Source organism: Thermobia domestica, chromosome 5 (genome assembly GCF_964235325.1).
Source record: "Thermobia domestica chromosome 5, izTheDome1.hap1.1, whole genome shotgun sequence".
Taxonomy (NCBI): Eukaryota; Metazoa; Arthropoda; class Insecta; order Zygentoma; family Lepismatidae; genus Thermobia; species Thermobia domestica.
In genome coordinates, this window is record NC_137458.1 from 33943640 (window position 1) to 33962076 (window position 18437).

Consider the following 18437-nt stretch of genomic DNA (forward strand, 5'->3'; position numbering starts at 1 on the left):
TTCCGATTCATAAAAACATACTCCAGTTATTCCTACATCGTTGTTTAACCGTAAAATTTATTGGTAATAAATATTGTCTTAAAAAAGTTTCATGAAGTTAAAATCTAACGAATTTTCATTTAAAAAATGTTTCAAAAACTTCAATGCGTTCTTCCCGCAGAATCCACTTTTGATCTTACAATATTAGATTTCGTCAGGTTAATAAGCATAAGACGGTTTTCGCATAGCTTTACTACTTTTATAAATTTACAGAGATCTACTGCAACATTTATAAATAAGTAGATATAATATAAAGTGCCTACTGTAAATTTGTGACTATCAAAAATTCGAGTTTAAGTAACTCATGAAAGCAAATACTGACCATTTTTGGAAATAAGCATTTATTTATTCATATATTCATTCAGAAGAGAAAGTGAAATATAACTAATAAGGAAGCTGATTTGTGTAGTTCTTCTTCCAATAAAAGAAACATAAAAAGCCGCACCATTAGCGCTGCGTTCTAAAAGCAACAAGTAATTTCATCTTAATTTACAAAATAAGAAACATAATATATATTTGTTCTTTAGAGGGGCCGCGGTGGCTCAGTGGTAGAGCGTTCACCTCTGGTGCTAGGGGTCTCGGGTTCAAACCCTGCTCCCGCCAAGTGAACTTTGTGGTGGCAAACACCGTGTGCGTGGGTTTTCTCGGGGTTCTCCCGTTTCCTCCCACTTTCTTCATTCCACCATTTCATTCATTTCTCATCATCACCGTCTCCTTTAGCCTAACCAGCATAAGCGTGGGACGTAAAACTCAAAAATTTTATTTCATATTTTTTTTGTTCTTTAGAATCGTCAATATTTCTAATACATTTTTATACATAATAATGGTAGTTTTACAATACAAATATCTGCTCTAAGATGTTGATTATACAAAATTCCAATATTGAAATTATGCTTTACCAGTATTAAACACAATAAAATCATTTTTTTCTTATTTTCTATTACAAAAATAATCTTCATAAGGAACTTTTATGTAGTTATTTCATTACATAGGCAGACCTACAAGTGAAGAAATAGTGGAATTTCCTGTTTCTGAAATTGATAAATTCATAAAGGTTTCTTTTCAATTTCTTGTTACATTTTAAATATTGGAATGGGATATTTGTTCTCTACGAAATCGATGTATGTTCTCTGCACTTTACACACACACACACACACACACACACACACACACACACACACACACACACACACACACCCCACCCCCACACACACACACACAGAGAGAGAGAGAGAGAGAGAGAGAGAGACTATATATTTTTACTTCCCAACTTGAAATATTAGAAAATTTTCCGCTTTCCGGAAGCTAATTGGAAAATGATAATTTGTTGCTGTCTAACTTTTCTCTACAGGAATTGAATTTTATAGGTGAATGTGCAGTTAAATATAGAGGAAAATTTTCCACCTAACATCACTATACATAATATCCAAAATGTCCGGCTTATGAAAAGTTTTTTTTTTTTTAACTTGTTTCTTCATCCTGATGAAAATTTTCCGATTCATGAAAATTCCTTTCACTTGTTTCTACAGAGCAATAAAACTTTCCGATTCACAAAAAGTTGTTTTACTTTTTGCTTCAAAATGATGAAAATTTTCCAACTCATAAAAAGTTCTTCAATTTTTCCATGCAAGACAGAAAATATTTCGATTCATGAAAAATTGTTTCACTTGTTCCTACATAGTACTGAAAATTGTCTGAGCCATCAAAAGTTTCAGATTCTTTAACCGATCATTCACTTTTTAAAATTTCTATACATGATTTCAATCAATTTTATGAATACTGAGGAACTGTTTCTTGATCACTGATATTTGCTAAGAACGGAATTTTTTTCGGGAAAATGTAAAAGAAAATTTACCAACTCACATCTTAGCTAAACAACAATGTAGGAATAAGTGGTGTTTTTTTATGAATCGGAAAATTTTCCGTTTCAAAATTTTCCGGAAAATTTTCATCACTGTACAAGACAGACAATTTTTCGATTCATGAAAAATTGTTTCACTTGTTCCTACATAGTACTGAAAATTGTCTGAGCCATGAAAATTTTCCGATTCTTTAAACGATCTTTCACTTTTTAACATTTCTACACATGAATTCAATCAATTTTATGAATACTGAGGAATTGTTACTTGATCACTGATGTTTGTTAAGAACGGAAAATTTTCCGGAAAGATATAGAAGAAAATTTTCCACCACACATCACGGCTAAACAACGATGTAAGAATAAGTGGGGTATGTTTTTATGAATCGGAAAATTTTCATCACTGGCTGCACAATACTTATGACAAATTATAAGAGAAGTCGTATTAATCGGTGATCACAAATAGAATGTGCTGCATATTAGCACTATCAATTTATATCACTATACTAACAGGGAGTAATCTTCAGCGCGTCTGACTCTTCTCTACGCCACTGGTCTAGTATGGCTTTAAGCATATAATCTACTTTAAATAGTATGGTTAAATAAAACGTACCAATTTTAATAAAAGACCTTGTATCTACCGTAAAGACAGCTCTTTCTGTTGTTTTACTAATTGCAATATAGTCCGGTTTTTCCATTCTTTTCTACAAAGGTACTATAACACTTTATGGTATATATAGTACCTTTAATATCGAAATGCGTTACTTCGAGTGGAGATTTTTCCTTTTCGTTTCCATTTTCCACTTCAAATCACAACAATCTATTTAACAATACCATAACACAACAAACCAAGAAATGGACAGTGGGTATTGACTTTTAGTGCTCGTATATTCTGGCCACAGTGTGAAGTAGAACAGAAAAGTACTCATACTGTTAAGTTTGTAGCAAGAGGTGAAAAACTTGTCTGTGTAGTAGTCTGTGGTTTTAGTAGAGAATAAAGGAGGCAAAAATGTAACAGGTTTTAGAGGAAGATTAAACGGGTAGTTTAATTCTGTTCCTAACATTTTGGTGACCTCGAGGTGATAGAAACTTGCAAGAAAGTACAAATTATTGTCTCAGTAATTTTGTGTGAATACAAAGAAAGAAAGTATGGAATCCTTGGTACAAAAACGAAAAGTAGTACGGGCGTCTTTATCCCGTGCACACAATGCCTTGTTAGTAGTGCTCAAAGAAGAAACTGTTTCAGAAAAATCTGTAAGGACAAAGTTCGCTACGTTAGAAAGATTATCCGGTGAACTAGAAGAGTTAACCGGGAAAGTGACTGAATTGATTTTGCAAGATTCTACGAAAACAGAGGAAGACTTTGAACAGGAATTCGGTAAGGCAGAAGAGTATAGAGAAAAGATGAACGCTGCTCGTATCGAGGTTGAAATGTTTTTTAGTGCTCGTGCAGTGTCAAACAAAGGGAGTGAAGTGTCAGTTGTGTCTTCGCCTACTTCAAGGACGAAGTTGAAGCTGCCAAAAATTGAACTAATAAAATACGGTGGTGAAGTTAAAAACTGGTTGAGTTTCTGGAGCCAGTTTAAAAGAATTCATGAGGATAGAGAGATGGAAGAAGAAGACAAGTTTCAGTACTTGATCCAAGCCACGGTGGAAGGATCCAGAGCTCGTGAAATAGTGGATAGTTTCCCGCCTACAGCAGAGAATTATTCTAAGGCCATTGAATGTTTGAAAAATAGGTTTGGTAGGGAAGAGTTATTAATAGAATTTTATGTGAGGGAACTGCTTGGATTAGTTATTAAAAACGCTACAAGTACAAAGTGCAAGGTTGATACGTCACAGTCAGGGACGTACGGAAGGGGGGGGGGACACGGGGGTCCGGACCCCCCCCCCGAAATTTCGACTTTTTAAAAATTTAGCCTAATTTTAGGGGCAATTTTAGCAATTTTAATATAAAATAGCTTCATATTTAGTTTGAACCCCCCCCCCGAAATAAATTCCTGGGTACGCTACTGGTCACAGTTGTATGATAAACTTGAATCGTACTTGAGAGCACTAGAATCCATAGGAATGACTACTGATAAGTATGCTGCGATGTTATTTCCATTGGTTGAATCGTGCATGCCAGAGGACATTTTAAGAGTGTGGTTGAGAAATGCTAGTGTCACAATAAGTAGCGAGGATGGGCAAGAAAGAACATATGGTGCCAAGTTAAACCAGTTGTTGGCGTTCTTGAGAGCGGAAGTTGAAGGTAAGGAAAGAATATCACTTGCAAAAACGGGATTCAAGTTAATGGAAGCTTCTAATAAGAGGGAGAAAAAGAAGAGAGAAGAGGAGCACGTTATGACCGCGAGTGAATTGTTTGTGGGTGAACGAAATAAAAATTCTGTTAGTTGTATTTTTTGTGATAAGCATCATGAAAGTAAGGAATGTTTTCATGCTTCAAAGCTTTCTTTAAACAAGAAGCAAGAACTCGTAAAAAAGAAAAAAGCGTGTTTTGTTTGCTTAAAAGTTGGGCATTTTTCAAAGGCGTGCAAAGCAAAAGTGCAGTGTGTTATTTGTAAACAAAAACATTGGGTGATTATTTGCGCGGAGTTACCGTCCGAACGTAAGGATACTAGCGAATCGGAAAAGGAGGGAGAGAAACCTAAAGCTACCCTGTCTAATCAGTGTTGCACCCAAGATGTTGTGTTACAAACTTTACGTGTAGTGTTGGAAGCTAACGGTAAAAGACGCATTGTAAGGGCGCTCATTGATTCAAGTTCTCAACGGTCCTACATTTTGTCTAGTACTGCTAAAGAGATGTGTTACACACCAGTGAAAACTAAACAAGTAATACATGCGTTATTCGGAGGTGGTTCTTCGAAGAAAACAGAACATAAATGTTACAATATAATGTTGAAAAGTAAGGTAGGTAATGGTGCAGTTGAAATACAAGTTTTGGATCAAACTGTTATTTGTAATCTCATACCAAAACTAAAACCAGGTCCTTGGCTTGAAGAGTTGAAGGCAAATAATATAATTGTCTCAGATATTGGTGTCGGTTCTCCAAAAATCGAAATATTGCTAGGTGCTGATGTTATGGGTAAACTTTATACCGGAACTTTGCATCACTTAGATTGTGGTCTAACTGCTATTCAAACTGTGCTAGGTTGGGTAGTAGTCGGAAAATTGGTCGAGCATATGAGTGAAAATGTTCATTCTTTGGTGGCTCTTACTCTTTTGAATCAAAATACACGTTTAGCAGATTTGTGGAATTTAGAAGCCATAGGAATTTCTGACTCCTGTGAAACCTTGAGAAAAAGTGAAATAGACGCAGCGGTTTTAGATCATTTTGAGAAAACTGTAACTGTTAACGAAGAGGGAAGATATGAGACTTGTTTACCTTGGCTAGATGGCAACAGTGATATTCCCGATAACCGAGATCTATCGGATAAACGACTAAGAAAAGCAACTAAGAAATTAATAGCGGATGGAAAGTTTGATGAGTATAGCGCAATTTTCGAAGACTGGAAAAATGAGGGAATTATAGAAGAAGTTCCAGAAGAAGAGTTAGGTAATCGAGGGCATTATTGACCTCATCGGGGAGTCTTTAAAGCAAATTCCACGACAAATGTTAGACCTGTTTTTGACGCTTCGTGTAAAGAAAAGGGATCTCGTTCCTTAAATGATTGTCTAGCAAAGGGACTTAACATGTTGGAACTTATTCCTGCCATTCTCATGAATTTCAGAAAGAAAGGAATAGGTGTTGTTTCGGACATAAGAAGAGCTTTTTTTTACAAATCTCTATTAATCCAGCAGATCGCGATCACTTATATTTTTTGTGGTGGCAAGATTATAATGAACAGGTGATTAAAGTGTTTCGACACCGTCGGGTAGTTTTTGGAGTTAACTGTAGTCCCTTTCTTTTACATGCTGTAATAGACCACCATATGAAACAATACAATTATCCTTATAGTACTGTAACTGAAAAGCTTAAAACTTCCATGTATGTTGATAATTGTGTAGCATCCGTTGATTTTGAAATGAATTGAAAGAGTTTATTGAACAAGCAACGAACATTATGGCTAAAGGAAATTTGAGTTAAGAGGGTGAAAGCATACTACGTTGTGCAAGGAAGAACAGAAATGTGTACCAATATCTGTTCTAGGTTTATTGTGGGACAAGAAAGATGATGTTTTATTTTGTGATCTAAAATTAAGTGAGAAACCTCCTGAACAAGTAACGAGAAGAGTTGTTTTGTCCTTTGCGCAACGAGTGTTTGATCCAATTGGTTTCAGTTGTCCTGTTACTCTTTTTCCAAAACTCTGGTTACAGGAAACGTGGAAAGAAAAGTTGAGTTGGGATACTGAATTACCGGAAGAAACAAGCAAACAGTTTCTTAAATGGTTAGAAGAACTGTGTAATATATATATTACACAATATATATATTAGACTGTGAAAATACCCAGGTGTGTTTCGTTTGTAGACATAGAATCTTCTAGTTTACACATATTCTGTCATTCATCTAAAATGCCCTATGCTGCAGTAGTGTTTTTGAGAACTGAGATTAATGGCACTGTTTCAGTACAATTATTGCAAGCTAAATCGAGAATCGCGCCACTGAAGGGTATCACTATACCTAGATTAGAATTACTGGCATGTTTCATAGGAGCTCGTTTAGCGAATTTTGTGAAAATAGCAATGGGTTTTGAAAAGATCAAAGAATATTTTTGGACGGATTCATCTACAGCTTTGTGTTGGATACAGAGTGAAGGACCATGGGCAACATTTGTTAATAATAGAGTGAAGGAAATACGCAATTTAACAAATGTAGAAGATTGGCGTCATATTTCAGGGCAGCACAACCCGGCTGACCTGCCTTCACGAGGATATTCAGTTAGTAAACTTTTAGAATCGCAATGGTGGGAGGGTCCCCAGTGGCTCAAGCAAGAAGAAACAGATTGGCTTCGATCTACTGTCATGACAAATAAAGAAGAAGTAAGTGCTGAAAGAAAAAAGGATTGGTGATGAGCATGTACGTTGAGAGTAAAGTAGATCCGTGGTACTGTACCTATTTTTCGAAGTATTCAAAGATAGTAAGAATGGTTGCTTGGATTATTCGATTTTGTCACAATGCAAAGAAATCAAACGAGCGAGTTTGCGGAGAGCTGACAGCTATTGAGCTTAATTCAGCAGAACGTATTTTAATCAGGAACGTACAAGACGAAAGTTTTTCAACTGACAGGAAGTCCGACTTGAAGTCTCTTGATATTTTCCAGGATAAGGAAGGTATTTACCGAGTAAAGACGAAGTTAATAGAACGTCAGGATGAAGAAGATTTTAAGTTCCCTATGATTCTACCTAGTAAACATAAATTGGTGGAATTGCTGATTTTTGAGCAACATGTCAGTGTGAATCATGCTGGTGTAAGTGTAGTATTGACTTCTCTCAGAGAAAGATTTTGGATTCTCAAAGGTAGAAGAACGGTAAAAAGGATTCTTGCTCAGTGTGTTAGATGTAAACGACATGGAACAAAAGGGATTCAGTGCATGCCCGCTCCGCTACCTGAAGCCGAATACGAGATGCTTCTCCATTTGAAGTGACCGGTGTTGATTTAAGTGGCCCTCTTATTTTGAAAGATGGTACAAAGGCTTGGATTATCCTATTTACGTGTGCTGTGATAAGAGCTGTCCACCTTGAACTCACCACATCTTTGTCCACTAAGAGTTTTCTGCTTGGATTTAGAAGGTTCATTGCTCGGCGAGGACGTCCGAAAATTATGTTTAGTGACAATGGGACAAATTTCGTAGGCGCAAGTAATTTGCTCAATGAAGTGGATTGGAATGAAATACAAAGAGAAGCCTCAGTAAGAAGAATCGAATGGAAATTCAATCCGTCTACAGCGGTATGGTGGGGTGGTTTCTGGGAGAGACTTATACAGATTGTCAAAAGGCTTCTAAGGAGAGTATTGGGACGTGCATCTCTACAGTATGAGGAGTTACTGACTATTGTATGTGATTGTGAGGCTACAGTAAATTCAAGTCTTCTGACTTATGTTTCTCATGATCCACATGATCCCATTCCTATTACACCTGCAATGTTCTTGCAAGATATTTCTAATGTAGGTGTACCAGATTTAGATAATTTGGATCGTTTCTTTTTTGACAAGAAATTTCGACATCAACAGAATTTGAGAGATACTTTAAGGAAACGCTTCCGGAATGAATATTTAAGCCAATTAATACAACGGCCTGGGAAGACAGATACTTATCAAAACATCAAGAAAGGTGATGTAGTTCTGTTGGAGCTAGACGATAAGAAGAGAGTGGCTTGGCCCTTGGCTAGAGTCATTGATGTGTATCCTGGTAGAGACGGACCGTACAGAGTTGTTCGTTTGAAAACTTCATCAGGTGAGATGATTCGACCCATTCAACGTGTGTTTCCTTTGGAAATAACTTCCGGTGAGAAATTACCTGCAGAGAAAGTTAAAAGGATTGCAAGTGTACCTAAAGTTGAAAAGACTGTAACCACAAGGAGTGGTAGGCAAGTGAAATTCCCTAAGAAATTTTTAGATTAAGACTGTACCTTGTGTAATATATATTTTTTGTTTGATTAATGTATTAATCAAAGGTGGGAGAATGTTAAGTTTGTAGCAAGAGGTGAGAAACTGTTGTAGCAACAGGTGAAAAACTTGTCTGTGTAGTAGTCTGTGGTTTTAGTAGAGAATAAAGGAGGCAAAAATGTAACAGCTTTTAGAGGAAGATTAAACGGGTAGTTTAATTCTGTTCCTAACACATACCTTACCTCTTGACAACTACTTCAATCAATAACAGCATTTAAACACAAAAAAGCGACTTTACAAAATAAACCCATAAACTCGTCAGATATGTAATACATACATGCCATACCATTTAAAATATTTGTTTCAACTTTGTTATTTGAGTCTGCTTTTGGTGTATAAACCACTAGACGTTTCATCAGAAGCACTAGGTATTGTTACAAATCAAAAGCAACACTCCATCAGGGCTGCCAACTGTACGGGTATTACCTGTATTGTACGGGTTTAAAGCTCAGATACGGGTGTACGGGTTTCTACTCAAAATGTACGGGTGAAATAATAATTTTGACATTGGTTTTGACGCTTTCTTTGTTAAGGTATTGTCGTACTTAAAGGAATGGTATGATTAAGAAAATTCCGTATACAAATATTGTAAACCATTGAATTCGGAAGAACCTCTCAATTGGTCTGATTTACTGATAATTTGAATCATGTTGAAGTTAACGTAAACATTGACAGCTGTATTCAAAATTCACTACCTTAAAAATGTGCAAAACGAAATTGATCAGTCATCTGTTACTTGTGAATGGTTAAAAGTTTTTCAAGCTATACCTGACTTAACAGAGTTGTTTAATTTAGCTGCATTTGTATTACCAATACCTGAAAGCAGTGCATTTTATGAAAGAGTGTTTAGTATGATCGGAAATGCTTGGACTGATGCAAGAAACTATGGGCCTTATGCAGAGTTGTTTCGACGTATGATTAGCGTCATACTAAAATCCTGACCACTGCACGAAATATGTTGATCGAACTCTAGTATGGCACTAATAACCCGTCAGAACGACTCTGAATAAGGCGGTATACGTCTGAAAATTTACTACAGTCGGACTTAGTTGTACAAAGTAACTTTCACATGACCGGCAAAGAATTTTACTTTTATGTAATAAAGAATCCTGCTGTATTGAAAAGTGCTAGAGATGAAAACAAGTGTAAGTCTATTCAGAAAGAACTGTTAGTTACAGTTTCAAATCAACCTTAATTTGTTTATCTAACAAATATTGCTAAACCGATTTTTTTAAAAAAAGAAACATACATTGATTTGTTTAACTGAAATAAGGTTCTAATTTAATGAAATTAAATTTGGAGGACTCAAGCTGTGAATGTACAGTTGAGCAGGTTTGAAAAGTTGGCAGCCCTGACTACAAAATAAAATATTCTTCAAATATTTCAGTTTAAGTTTAGAAATTATAGCTGGTTCTATTCCTTTTTTCTTTTCTTAAATTTTTCCCCTATTGGGAAAATATTAATAATATTTTTCTACATTCTTCCTAAGAGTGATGTAATATACAGGAAGGAGAGATTACAATGGTTTTCGATTACAGGAATTCGAAAATGTAACTTGCACCAAACTTTAGAATTACTCACTTATGAATAATCTTACTACTGGAGAGGTTTCTTATTAATCCTTGAATTGTTTCAAATGATAGTCACTGGTGAGAGCTCATTTTAGAACAACCCGTTTATTATTAAATTCGAACGACATTCAAGAATACGTTTAGAATACGTTTTGTAAAATAATAGTTTACTCGTATATTAGTTTGGAAGTCCAAGCATACCGGCCACCGAGAGTTTTTTTTTTTTTTTTTTTTTTTGGTATCGGGAGAAACTGTAATATTTATGAACTTGTTTCTATTGCAGAGCAGTGCCGGACACGTGAATATCAATTTACCTGCAAGTGAGAACTAAACTCCAGCATGCTTTCACAATAACCATAGAAGGGACTCACACGTAGACATTTTGGTATGGTAGCATGAAGTTACACATGTCACGTCTTGTGCTGTGACTTCATATTGAGTTTGTTAATGCGTTTCCACCCGTATATTTGCAAATTCGCTATTTTCCAAACAAGTAGTGTCAAATTTAAAGAACTTTACGTGCCTTAAATATGTTTCTCCTAATAACATTGATGACATTTATTGTTACCACTTACTTCCCTCTTAACATCCTCAAATGAAGAGAAGGCAGAAGTGGTATTTTATTTTTAACCTAGTACTTTTAAAAACCGTAACAGGCAAGTTACAGAAAATTGGAAGATTATCGATTTGAAAACGTTTATCGCTATCTACTATATCATTTCTGTTCCATGTTGACAAATTTTGAAACCAGAAATCGTTAGTTTTACCCACTTCTGGTTTAAAGAGAAGGTTAATGGAGAAGATGGAGCCTTTTCTTCTCAAGCTGAATCGATTGCAAATATTACATCTTGATATCTCCTAATGTATTTGCTCATTAGGTGTATTGAAACCGGAAGTATTAGTAAATTTCAATCATCTCCTATTTTGTCGGAATGTTGTCTATAAGTCGTCTTGTGTTGAGACGCTGTATCGTTTGTTAAAAAAAATGCTTTTCGCTGTCTGTTACCGTTTTCACTCGGTGGCGAAAACAACTACGGAAATGTCTACTTTTAACCGTTTCCACTTTAAATAGAGCTTCAAAGGAAAATGTGAGACTTATCCTTGGGACACTGAATCGATTACTTCTTGATTTGTTTTACAATTTTTGCTCTATACATATCAGCATTGAAACTGGAAGTAATAGAAAATATAAACCACTTCCGGTTTAGTAGTGCTGTAAATAATCATGATGTCTTCGGACACTAAAATGTTTGAAAAAACAAACGCTTCTCACTATTACTATGTTCTTTCTGTGACGATAAACCTTGGAACCGGAAATCGCTAATTTTACCCACTTTCGGTTTGAATACAGCTTCAACGGAGGAAACAGAACACATTCTTCAAACCTTCAATCGATTGTAGAAAAGGGCATCTTGATAGCATTTACCGTTTTTGTTCTACGGAAATCATATTAGAACCTAAAATAACAGTAAATGTAAAGCACTCCCGATTTTAGCAGAGTATTGTCGATAGACATGATATGTTGTTTTGAGCTACTGGATCGCAGGCGGATAGAAACCGCTTGTTGCTGCTACCGTTTCCGTTCTATGGAGATAAACGCTGAACTGGAAATAAACCACTTAGGTTGGAATAAAGTGTTAACCAGAGGGAATGCAATCTATTTTTGGAACCGTGAATCGATTGGCTATCACCTCGTCTTTATAAGATTTACTGTTTTGGATCTCTGGAAATCAGTATTGAGACTGGAATAATAAATTTGAAAAATTTCCGGTTTAGGTAGAATGTTGTGGATAGTCACGATATGTCTTGAGACGCTGAATAGTTTGCGAAAAATCGCTTTTCGCTAAAATATTAGGTTCTATAGCGAAAATTGTTGAAACCGGAAGTAATAGTTAATTTGAAGCACTTCCTGTTTTTGTTTTATAGTGTGTCTTCTTTAAACTCTGAATTGTAGCCAAAAAAATATCCTCACCCCTATCTGTTACCGTTTTCGTTGTATAGAAATAAAAGCTTGAAACTGATAATTTGGACCACTTTTCGTTTCAAATAGAGAGGTAACGAAAGATATACAATCTATTGTTGGAATGCTGAATCGATTGCAAAAAACCTCTTTTTGATCTCTTTTACTGTTTTTGCCCTGATACTTGTTGACGGACGGTTGGACAAAGCCGTTCTCTAAGACTTCCAACATAATTTGGAAATGTAATAACCACGCACTTCCACTGCCATACACAAACTGGAGTTTCTTTTTATCTCCATATCTTTTTAGGGAAAATAAACTTGACACTGCATCTAATTTTAAACTATTCAGTACCTAATCTTTCTGCACGAAGGTGGTAACATTTCCTGAAAAGTAAACAGAAAGTATTGCGTACCTTTATGCTGCTATATGGTTTTCTTTCCTCAACTGCGTGTAGAACTCCGGGAACTGGGGTAGAAACCTCCTCAACAAGAATACATGACTTCCGGAGTCAACGCTTTGTAACAGCAGGACAAGAATACTTGCCGTTCAATCTCAAAAGTGTTCATAATTATCATTATAACGATAATTATATTTACTCTCCTGATGGTCTTTGCAAATCTTATCACACACTGTCAGATATCGCAACCAATTCATCTTAATCTTCCACATAAGTACATAGCAAGCAGCGTTGCCAGACTCACTAACCGCGATAACCATACGCAAGAAAAGTATGAAACGTTTCATCCTCCACAGGACCATATAGCAGTACGAAGGCGCGTTTCTTCTTAAACACACATGACTTTTTCTCTTTTTGTTTATGAATACATAGAATATTTATTTTTTTACTTTGAAATTATGGATGAGAAAATAAAAGAGCATTATTAAAATTGTTTTAAAATGAATAATGTTAGTTGTAGCATGACAATAACAGAAAAAATCACTCTCATTTGTTAATTATCAAAACTGAAGGGTGCTCTTTATCTTCCAAAGGAACATAGTCATTTTTCATGTAATTCTGAACTGTGTTCGAACTATATACAGAAGACAATTTGTCATGCAAATTAACTTACTTTGTGATGGTCCAGACACGTAGCCAGGATTTCGTAATAGGGGAGGTCGGTCCGTGACGAAATACTGTGGTTATCACACCAGGGGCTCAATCATTCAAAACAATTTTATTGGCAACACATATTAGTTCCTTTAGTTATTAGAGTATGAGGCTTCGATTACCGTGTGTCCCTGTTTGGGATAAGCCATATATTAGAGGGTATTTGGGTTCGTTTCCTGTGGGCTACCGTTTGTATAAACAGATTTAATGGCATCGGGTTTAATCCCTGAATGTCCTTGTACTGATTCATGAAAGAAAACAGACTCTTGGACTAAGTGATACCAACCCACAAGTAAACATTAACCAACTGAGAACAAAACTGGTGAAATTCAGGATTCGAACCATAGACTTTTGGTATATACCGTGTTCGTGATTATTCCCTGTTTCCACCTAAGCTGAATCAGCTGATTGTTCCATTCGTGGTTACCCAGTGTACGGTCAGTGTTCGGGAAACGTTGGGTACGATATGTATTCCTTCTCCATGTATTCCGCTAAAAACAATACCAACCTCTTGCGCTGCTAAAACTATAAATATAATAAATAAAATACATGCACAATACTTATCTCTAACAAAAAAATATTATTATATAGCATGCACACTTTTACGTCACTTGCATATCAATTAACACACACAAAACATATTTGATACGTACCGTAAAATGGGGCTACTTTGACATAGAGCGGGGCTACTTTGACATGAGTGATTCTTCTTTCCTGTGAGCGTCGTTGCATCTTGACGAATCTGCTCCAGCCTCTGGACGTGTGTATAACAAACTAAAGAAGTGGAGAGCCGTGCTGAATTATGGCGGAAGGAGACCCGACAAAGCGGATCGATCCCCAAGGAACAATTCCCTGATCTACTATCCGGACTCATGGATTCCCTAACTCCCACCGTAGGCGAAAACCTGAAGGCAGGATTCCGTGCGACAGATCTGGTTTCCCTAAACGTTGAATCTCCCCTCTCAAAGTTACCCAAAGAGCCTGATAGCATACAGGTCAAGAAAAACATTGATGCAAGTCTCCTGCACTTTTTTGACGATTCCAGAGTGGGGCAGTAGCCCCGTTCTACGGTATATTTCAAACTGTTTAATTATTGTGGCACTTCACATTTTACAAGAACTAAAATACTTTTCAAATTGTAATAATGTGGCCCCGCATAGCGCTGAATACCGAATACCAATATTTTCGCGCACATATTTACAGTAACGAAAGTCGAATCATTGAAGACGTTGGCGTGGTCACTGTTCACTGGAGTTGAGAATTTAATGCATCATTAGTTAGAATGTTCACTCCTTCTACATGCTGATTTCCTCCTAGCTAGCACAGCCTACTCCATTACATCATTTTGTAGTTTTTGTAGATAATTAAAACTTAGATGCATTTTCATATTGGAATCTTCTTTTTAAATTACTTTTCTAGTTGAAACATTAGTAATGAAATTAACGCAAAGAAATTCATTGATACTTTTGAGATTGCATTTATTATTGTATAAAACATTGGAGTGGATGGTGGTATGCTCTAATATCTTTCGTTGCCAAAGTTCCACTTTCCGCGTCCAGTCATTGCTATTCTTTTCTCTCGCAATGAATGCGCATGGATACATTATGGGGATAAAAAATAGTTCCCAAAAACACTTAGTTTTTAGGTAGTTCCTTCACTGATGAAAGTTAATTAACTGATTATTGTCTTATTGGGAATACATTAACCACATTTAAACACATAGTAATGTAAATAATCAATGATTATCTAAAAACGCACGTTATGACGTATGGTCCACTGCTATCTTTCAGCTTTTTGGTGAGGAGGGAGAAGAGGGTTAAGCTGAGTTGAATTTTTCATCCGTATTAAGCAATACGATGAGAGAAATGGGCAAGCAACCACACACACACACATAGAAACTTGTGAGTGAGAAACGTCGCAGCATTCCAATTCCAAGAATTCTGTCCTGGCGCGCACTGATTCTAAGAAGTCCTCTTCTGTATACGAGTGTTGTTTCAAAAATATATAACGATATAACGGTCTATAGTCAGGATTTCGTAATGGGGGTGTGTGACATGAAATTGTGTGGTTCCCAGTGGTCGAAGTGAGACGATATGCGATGGTATGCAATACCGCCTCTGGTTTTTCAGTAATGAGGACATACCGTCTCTGTTTTTTTTAGTGATGAAGACAATATTTAAGTGGCCGGTATGTTGAGTCAAAATCATAATAAAACACACCGCCTCTGCTTTTTTCCACTTCGAACACTGGTGGTTACACGCCATGGGCTCAACCATTTTAAACAACTTTACTGGCAACATATATTGGTTTGTTAGGGAAATAAAATGAGGATATGTTAGTGTTTTGATAACAAAGTATGAATAAATCTCGAGTAAAAGAATATAAAAAGAGTACAGAAAAAATCTTCCGAGGTCATTCGAACTCGGTTCTTCTTGTCTTTTCTTTTCTTTTTCATATCTTCGTTTAATACCGCTAAGGATAGCAACGAGATCTCTTTCGGCAGTAGACATTTTATAAAATGAGTTAATGTTGCTGCAAAATTAAAAATTTATTTAACAATTGTAACCGGAATCCATGTTGTCAGGCTCATATTATTGGTGATTGTGGACATTTCTTAAGTTCTATCTGAGAGTCTATCTGATCGAACCGGTTTATCAATCGTCATTTGTAGTCCATAGAACTACAATGGAGCTAAGTAGAATTCGGAATGCTCCATTCCAATAATATCCACTTTTAACTTTATCCCTATCCCCGTTTCCTTCACACAAACCTTTTTATAAGGAAGAGTAACCAACCGCTTGCTGTAGCTTTATATTTTTAAAGCTGATTCTCCTTTTTCCCGTTTCTTTTTGTTTTATCTTTCCTTAATATTTTGTTCATTTCTGGTTTGGAAGAGAAGGTCGGGACATCCCGGATCCTCCTCTTGGCTACGTGCCTGGATGGTGTGAAATTGAAACGTGTGGTGTTACATTTCCCATTGACTGACTAAAACGCATGCATTCGCTTTCGATAAGCTTATTTCACGTCCGGTTTAACAGACCCGTTCCACCACTTCTTCAGAATTTCAATGAAATAGTCTCAAAATTTTGTGCATTGTAAACGTTTCTGCACAAAAATTTCTCGTTTGTATATGAAAGAGTGTGTGAAATTTTGGCGTATCTAATTTGGACACCAGCATCCCCAAACCTAACTATTAGCGCGAAAATAGTTGTGGTTAGGTTTTCAGCTTTTGGGTCTAGCCTTGAAGGACAGGGACGATTGGAGCCAAACTTGCAGTATCCATAGCTCTCTGGTCTTCGATTAAAAAGCAAAGATATAAACTCATCTATTTACATACACCCTCCCCGATAAACACCACTTTTACGAAGACATTTATATGTAGGGTGCGGAGGATTGCGTGCTACAGTGAAATTTAGAGCTATGTCGGTGGTAGTTCACCACCCATACTGAATTGGTCTAAATGAGTAGCAAGACGAAGAGTGTTCTGGGAGAAGGCAGCAGTTCTCCAGTAGCCAAGTTGGCGGAAATCATAGTGCTTGGTACGGCAACTTGGACATTAGTTCCAGGCATGGTCAGACTCGGGGTACTCTATTTTCCCTAGTTTGTTGGCAGCAAAAAGAGAACTTATGTACAATGGTATTTCGCATGTCAAAACATTGCTCCAGAGGTAAAATATCCCCCATTCGGGTCTCGGGAGGTGGATGGCTTGGGAAGGACTATTGGACGAGAAAGTAACAATGGGGGGGAAGAACAGACAGACAAAAAATGACAAGAAAGAGCAAAAGGTTTACGATACAGACATGGAACGTACGTACTATATTACAGGGAGGAAAATTATAAAATCTTAAAGAAGAAATGAAACAAAATAATCTAGATTTGGTAGGAGTTTGTGAATTTAGATGGGAAGGTAATGGAGTGTTGAACAGCGAAGGAGAATGTTTTACTTAGGTAATGAAAAGGGCGGTCATAATGGCGTAGGAATAATTCTTGGAAAGCGCTTAAAGGAGAAGGTAGTGAAACTAGAATTTATTGATGATAGAGATATGATGTTAAGACTTGAAGGGAAAACGAAGGATGTAGTGATGGTACAGACATATGCACCGACGACTTCGCATGCAACTGAAGATGAAGAGGAAAATTATGAGAAAATAGAAGAAATTATAGATGGGGAGAAGAGGGGTGCATGCGTAATTGTAATGGGAGACTTCAATGCAGTTGTGGGAGAAAAACAGGAAGGTAGTATCGTAGGCAAATATAGTTTAGGCGAAAGAAATGAAAGGGGAGAGGGACTGGTGAATTTTTGTAGACAGAATTCACTAATAATTGGGAACACTTGGTTCAATCAGCACAAGAGAAGAAGATATACATGGAAATCACCAACAGACGGTGGAAGATATCAGATAGACTATGTTATGATTCAGAACAGGTATCGGAATAGCTTGAAGAACGTGAATACCCTTCCCGGGGCTGATGTGTTCTCTGATCATAATCTTGTCCTGGCCGAAGTAGATATTCAACTGAAAAATCTAGGCCGAAGAAAAGTAGACAACAAAGTGTTGAATACTGGGAAGTTGCAAAACGAGGAAATAAGAAATATTTTCGTTGAAATATTTTTCGAAGAAAAATGTTCAAACGAGTAAAGGATAAGTGCAGGTAATAACGCACGGTGGGAACATATTAAACGTTGCTTACAGCAGGCTGCAAAAGAAGCAGTAGGTTACCGCACACAGAACAGCTAAGAAACCATGGGTTACAGAGCAGATGTTGCAGAAAATGGGGGAGAGGAAGACGTGGAAACAGGCTGATACAGAAAAGGGTAGAAAGATGCACAGAAAGTTAAATAATGAATTACGAAGACAAACAGACAGAGCGAGGGAGCAGTTTTACAGAAGAAAATGCGAGGGCGTTTAAGAATTAGAAAGAGTTGGGAAATATGAAGAAATGTACAAGGAGGTGAATTCTATGGAATTTCGGAGGAAACAACGGGGTATTACGATGGCAGTGGAAAATAAGCATGGGAAGGTAGAGAAATGAGAGAAGTGAGGAGCGAGAATGAGCAGCGAGAGAAATGAGGTCATAGGAAGGTGGAAAGAATACGTTGAAGACTTATATGTGAGTAGGGATAGACTGTGTAGCCTAAATGTTGAAGTAGAAAATGAAGTAGGTGAGGATGATAAAGGATTTAGTATTCTTCGGGATGAGTTTGAAAAGGCTATATCCGAGATTAAGAATGGAAAGGCAACCGTAATAGATAACATACCAATCGAACTCATTGAAAATATGGGAGGCAAGTG

General features: G+C 36.7%; 5 protein-coding genes across 5 annotated transcripts in view; 4 read left to right on the forward strand and 1 right to left on the reverse strand.

Moving 5' to 3' along the window:
* LOC145684625 (TNF receptor-associated factor 4-like) overlaps positions 1-12630 on the reverse strand; it is a 34003-nt gene extending 21373 nt beyond the window's left edge. The window contains exon 1 of the mRNA XM_081757015.1: positions 12448-12630. The gene's annotated coding sequence lies outside the window, so the exon portion shown is untranslated. The remainder of the gene's footprint in view (positions 1-12447) is intronic.
* LOC145685030 (uncharacterized) lies at positions 3047-5473 on the forward strand. Its single transcript, XM_081757373.1, has 2 exons — positions 3047-3747; positions 3949-5473. The coding sequence occupies exons 1-2, from the start codon at positions 3047-3049 to the stop codon at positions 5471-5473; spliced, it is 2226 nt and encodes a 741-aa protein (XP_081613499.1).
* Positions 6410-6907, forward strand: LOC145685031 (uncharacterized). The gene has a single exon (XM_081757374.1). It carries the CDS (start codon positions 6410-6412, stop codon positions 6905-6907), a length of 498 nt encoding a protein of 165 aa, XP_081613500.1.
* Positions 6982-7482, forward strand: LOC145685032 (uncharacterized). Its single transcript, XM_081757375.1, has one exon. It carries the CDS (start codon positions 6982-6984, stop codon positions 7480-7482), a length of 501 nt encoding a protein of 166 aa, XP_081613501.1.
* LOC145685033 (uncharacterized) lies at positions 7659-8456 on the forward strand. Its single transcript, XM_081757376.1, has one exon. It carries the CDS (start codon positions 7659-7661, stop codon positions 8454-8456), a length of 798 nt encoding a protein of 265 aa, XP_081613502.1.
* Positions 12631-18437: the final 5807 nt, after the last annotated feature.

Excerpts from the sequence above, each read along its gene's own strand:
- LOC145685030 (XM_081757373.1), top strand. The coding sequence starts at position 3,047 with ATGGAATCCTTGGTACAAAAACGAAAAGTAGTACGGGCGTCTTTATCC. Across the intron at positions 3,748-3,948 it reads GATACGTCACAGTCAGGGAC|AGCACTAGAATCCATAGGAA; the intron begins GTACGGAAGGGG and ends ATCGTACTTGAG.
- LOC145685031 (XM_081757374.1), top strand. The coding sequence starts at position 6,410 with ATGCCCTATGCTGCAGTAGTGTTTTTGAGAACTGAGATTAATGGCACT.
- LOC145685032 (XM_081757375.1), top strand. The coding sequence starts at position 6,982 with ATGGTTGCTTGGATTATTCGATTTTGTCACAATGCAAAGAAATCAAAC.
- LOC145685033 (XM_081757376.1), top strand. The coding sequence starts at position 7,659 with ATGTTTAGTGACAATGGGACAAATTTCGTAGGCGCAAGTAATTTGCTC.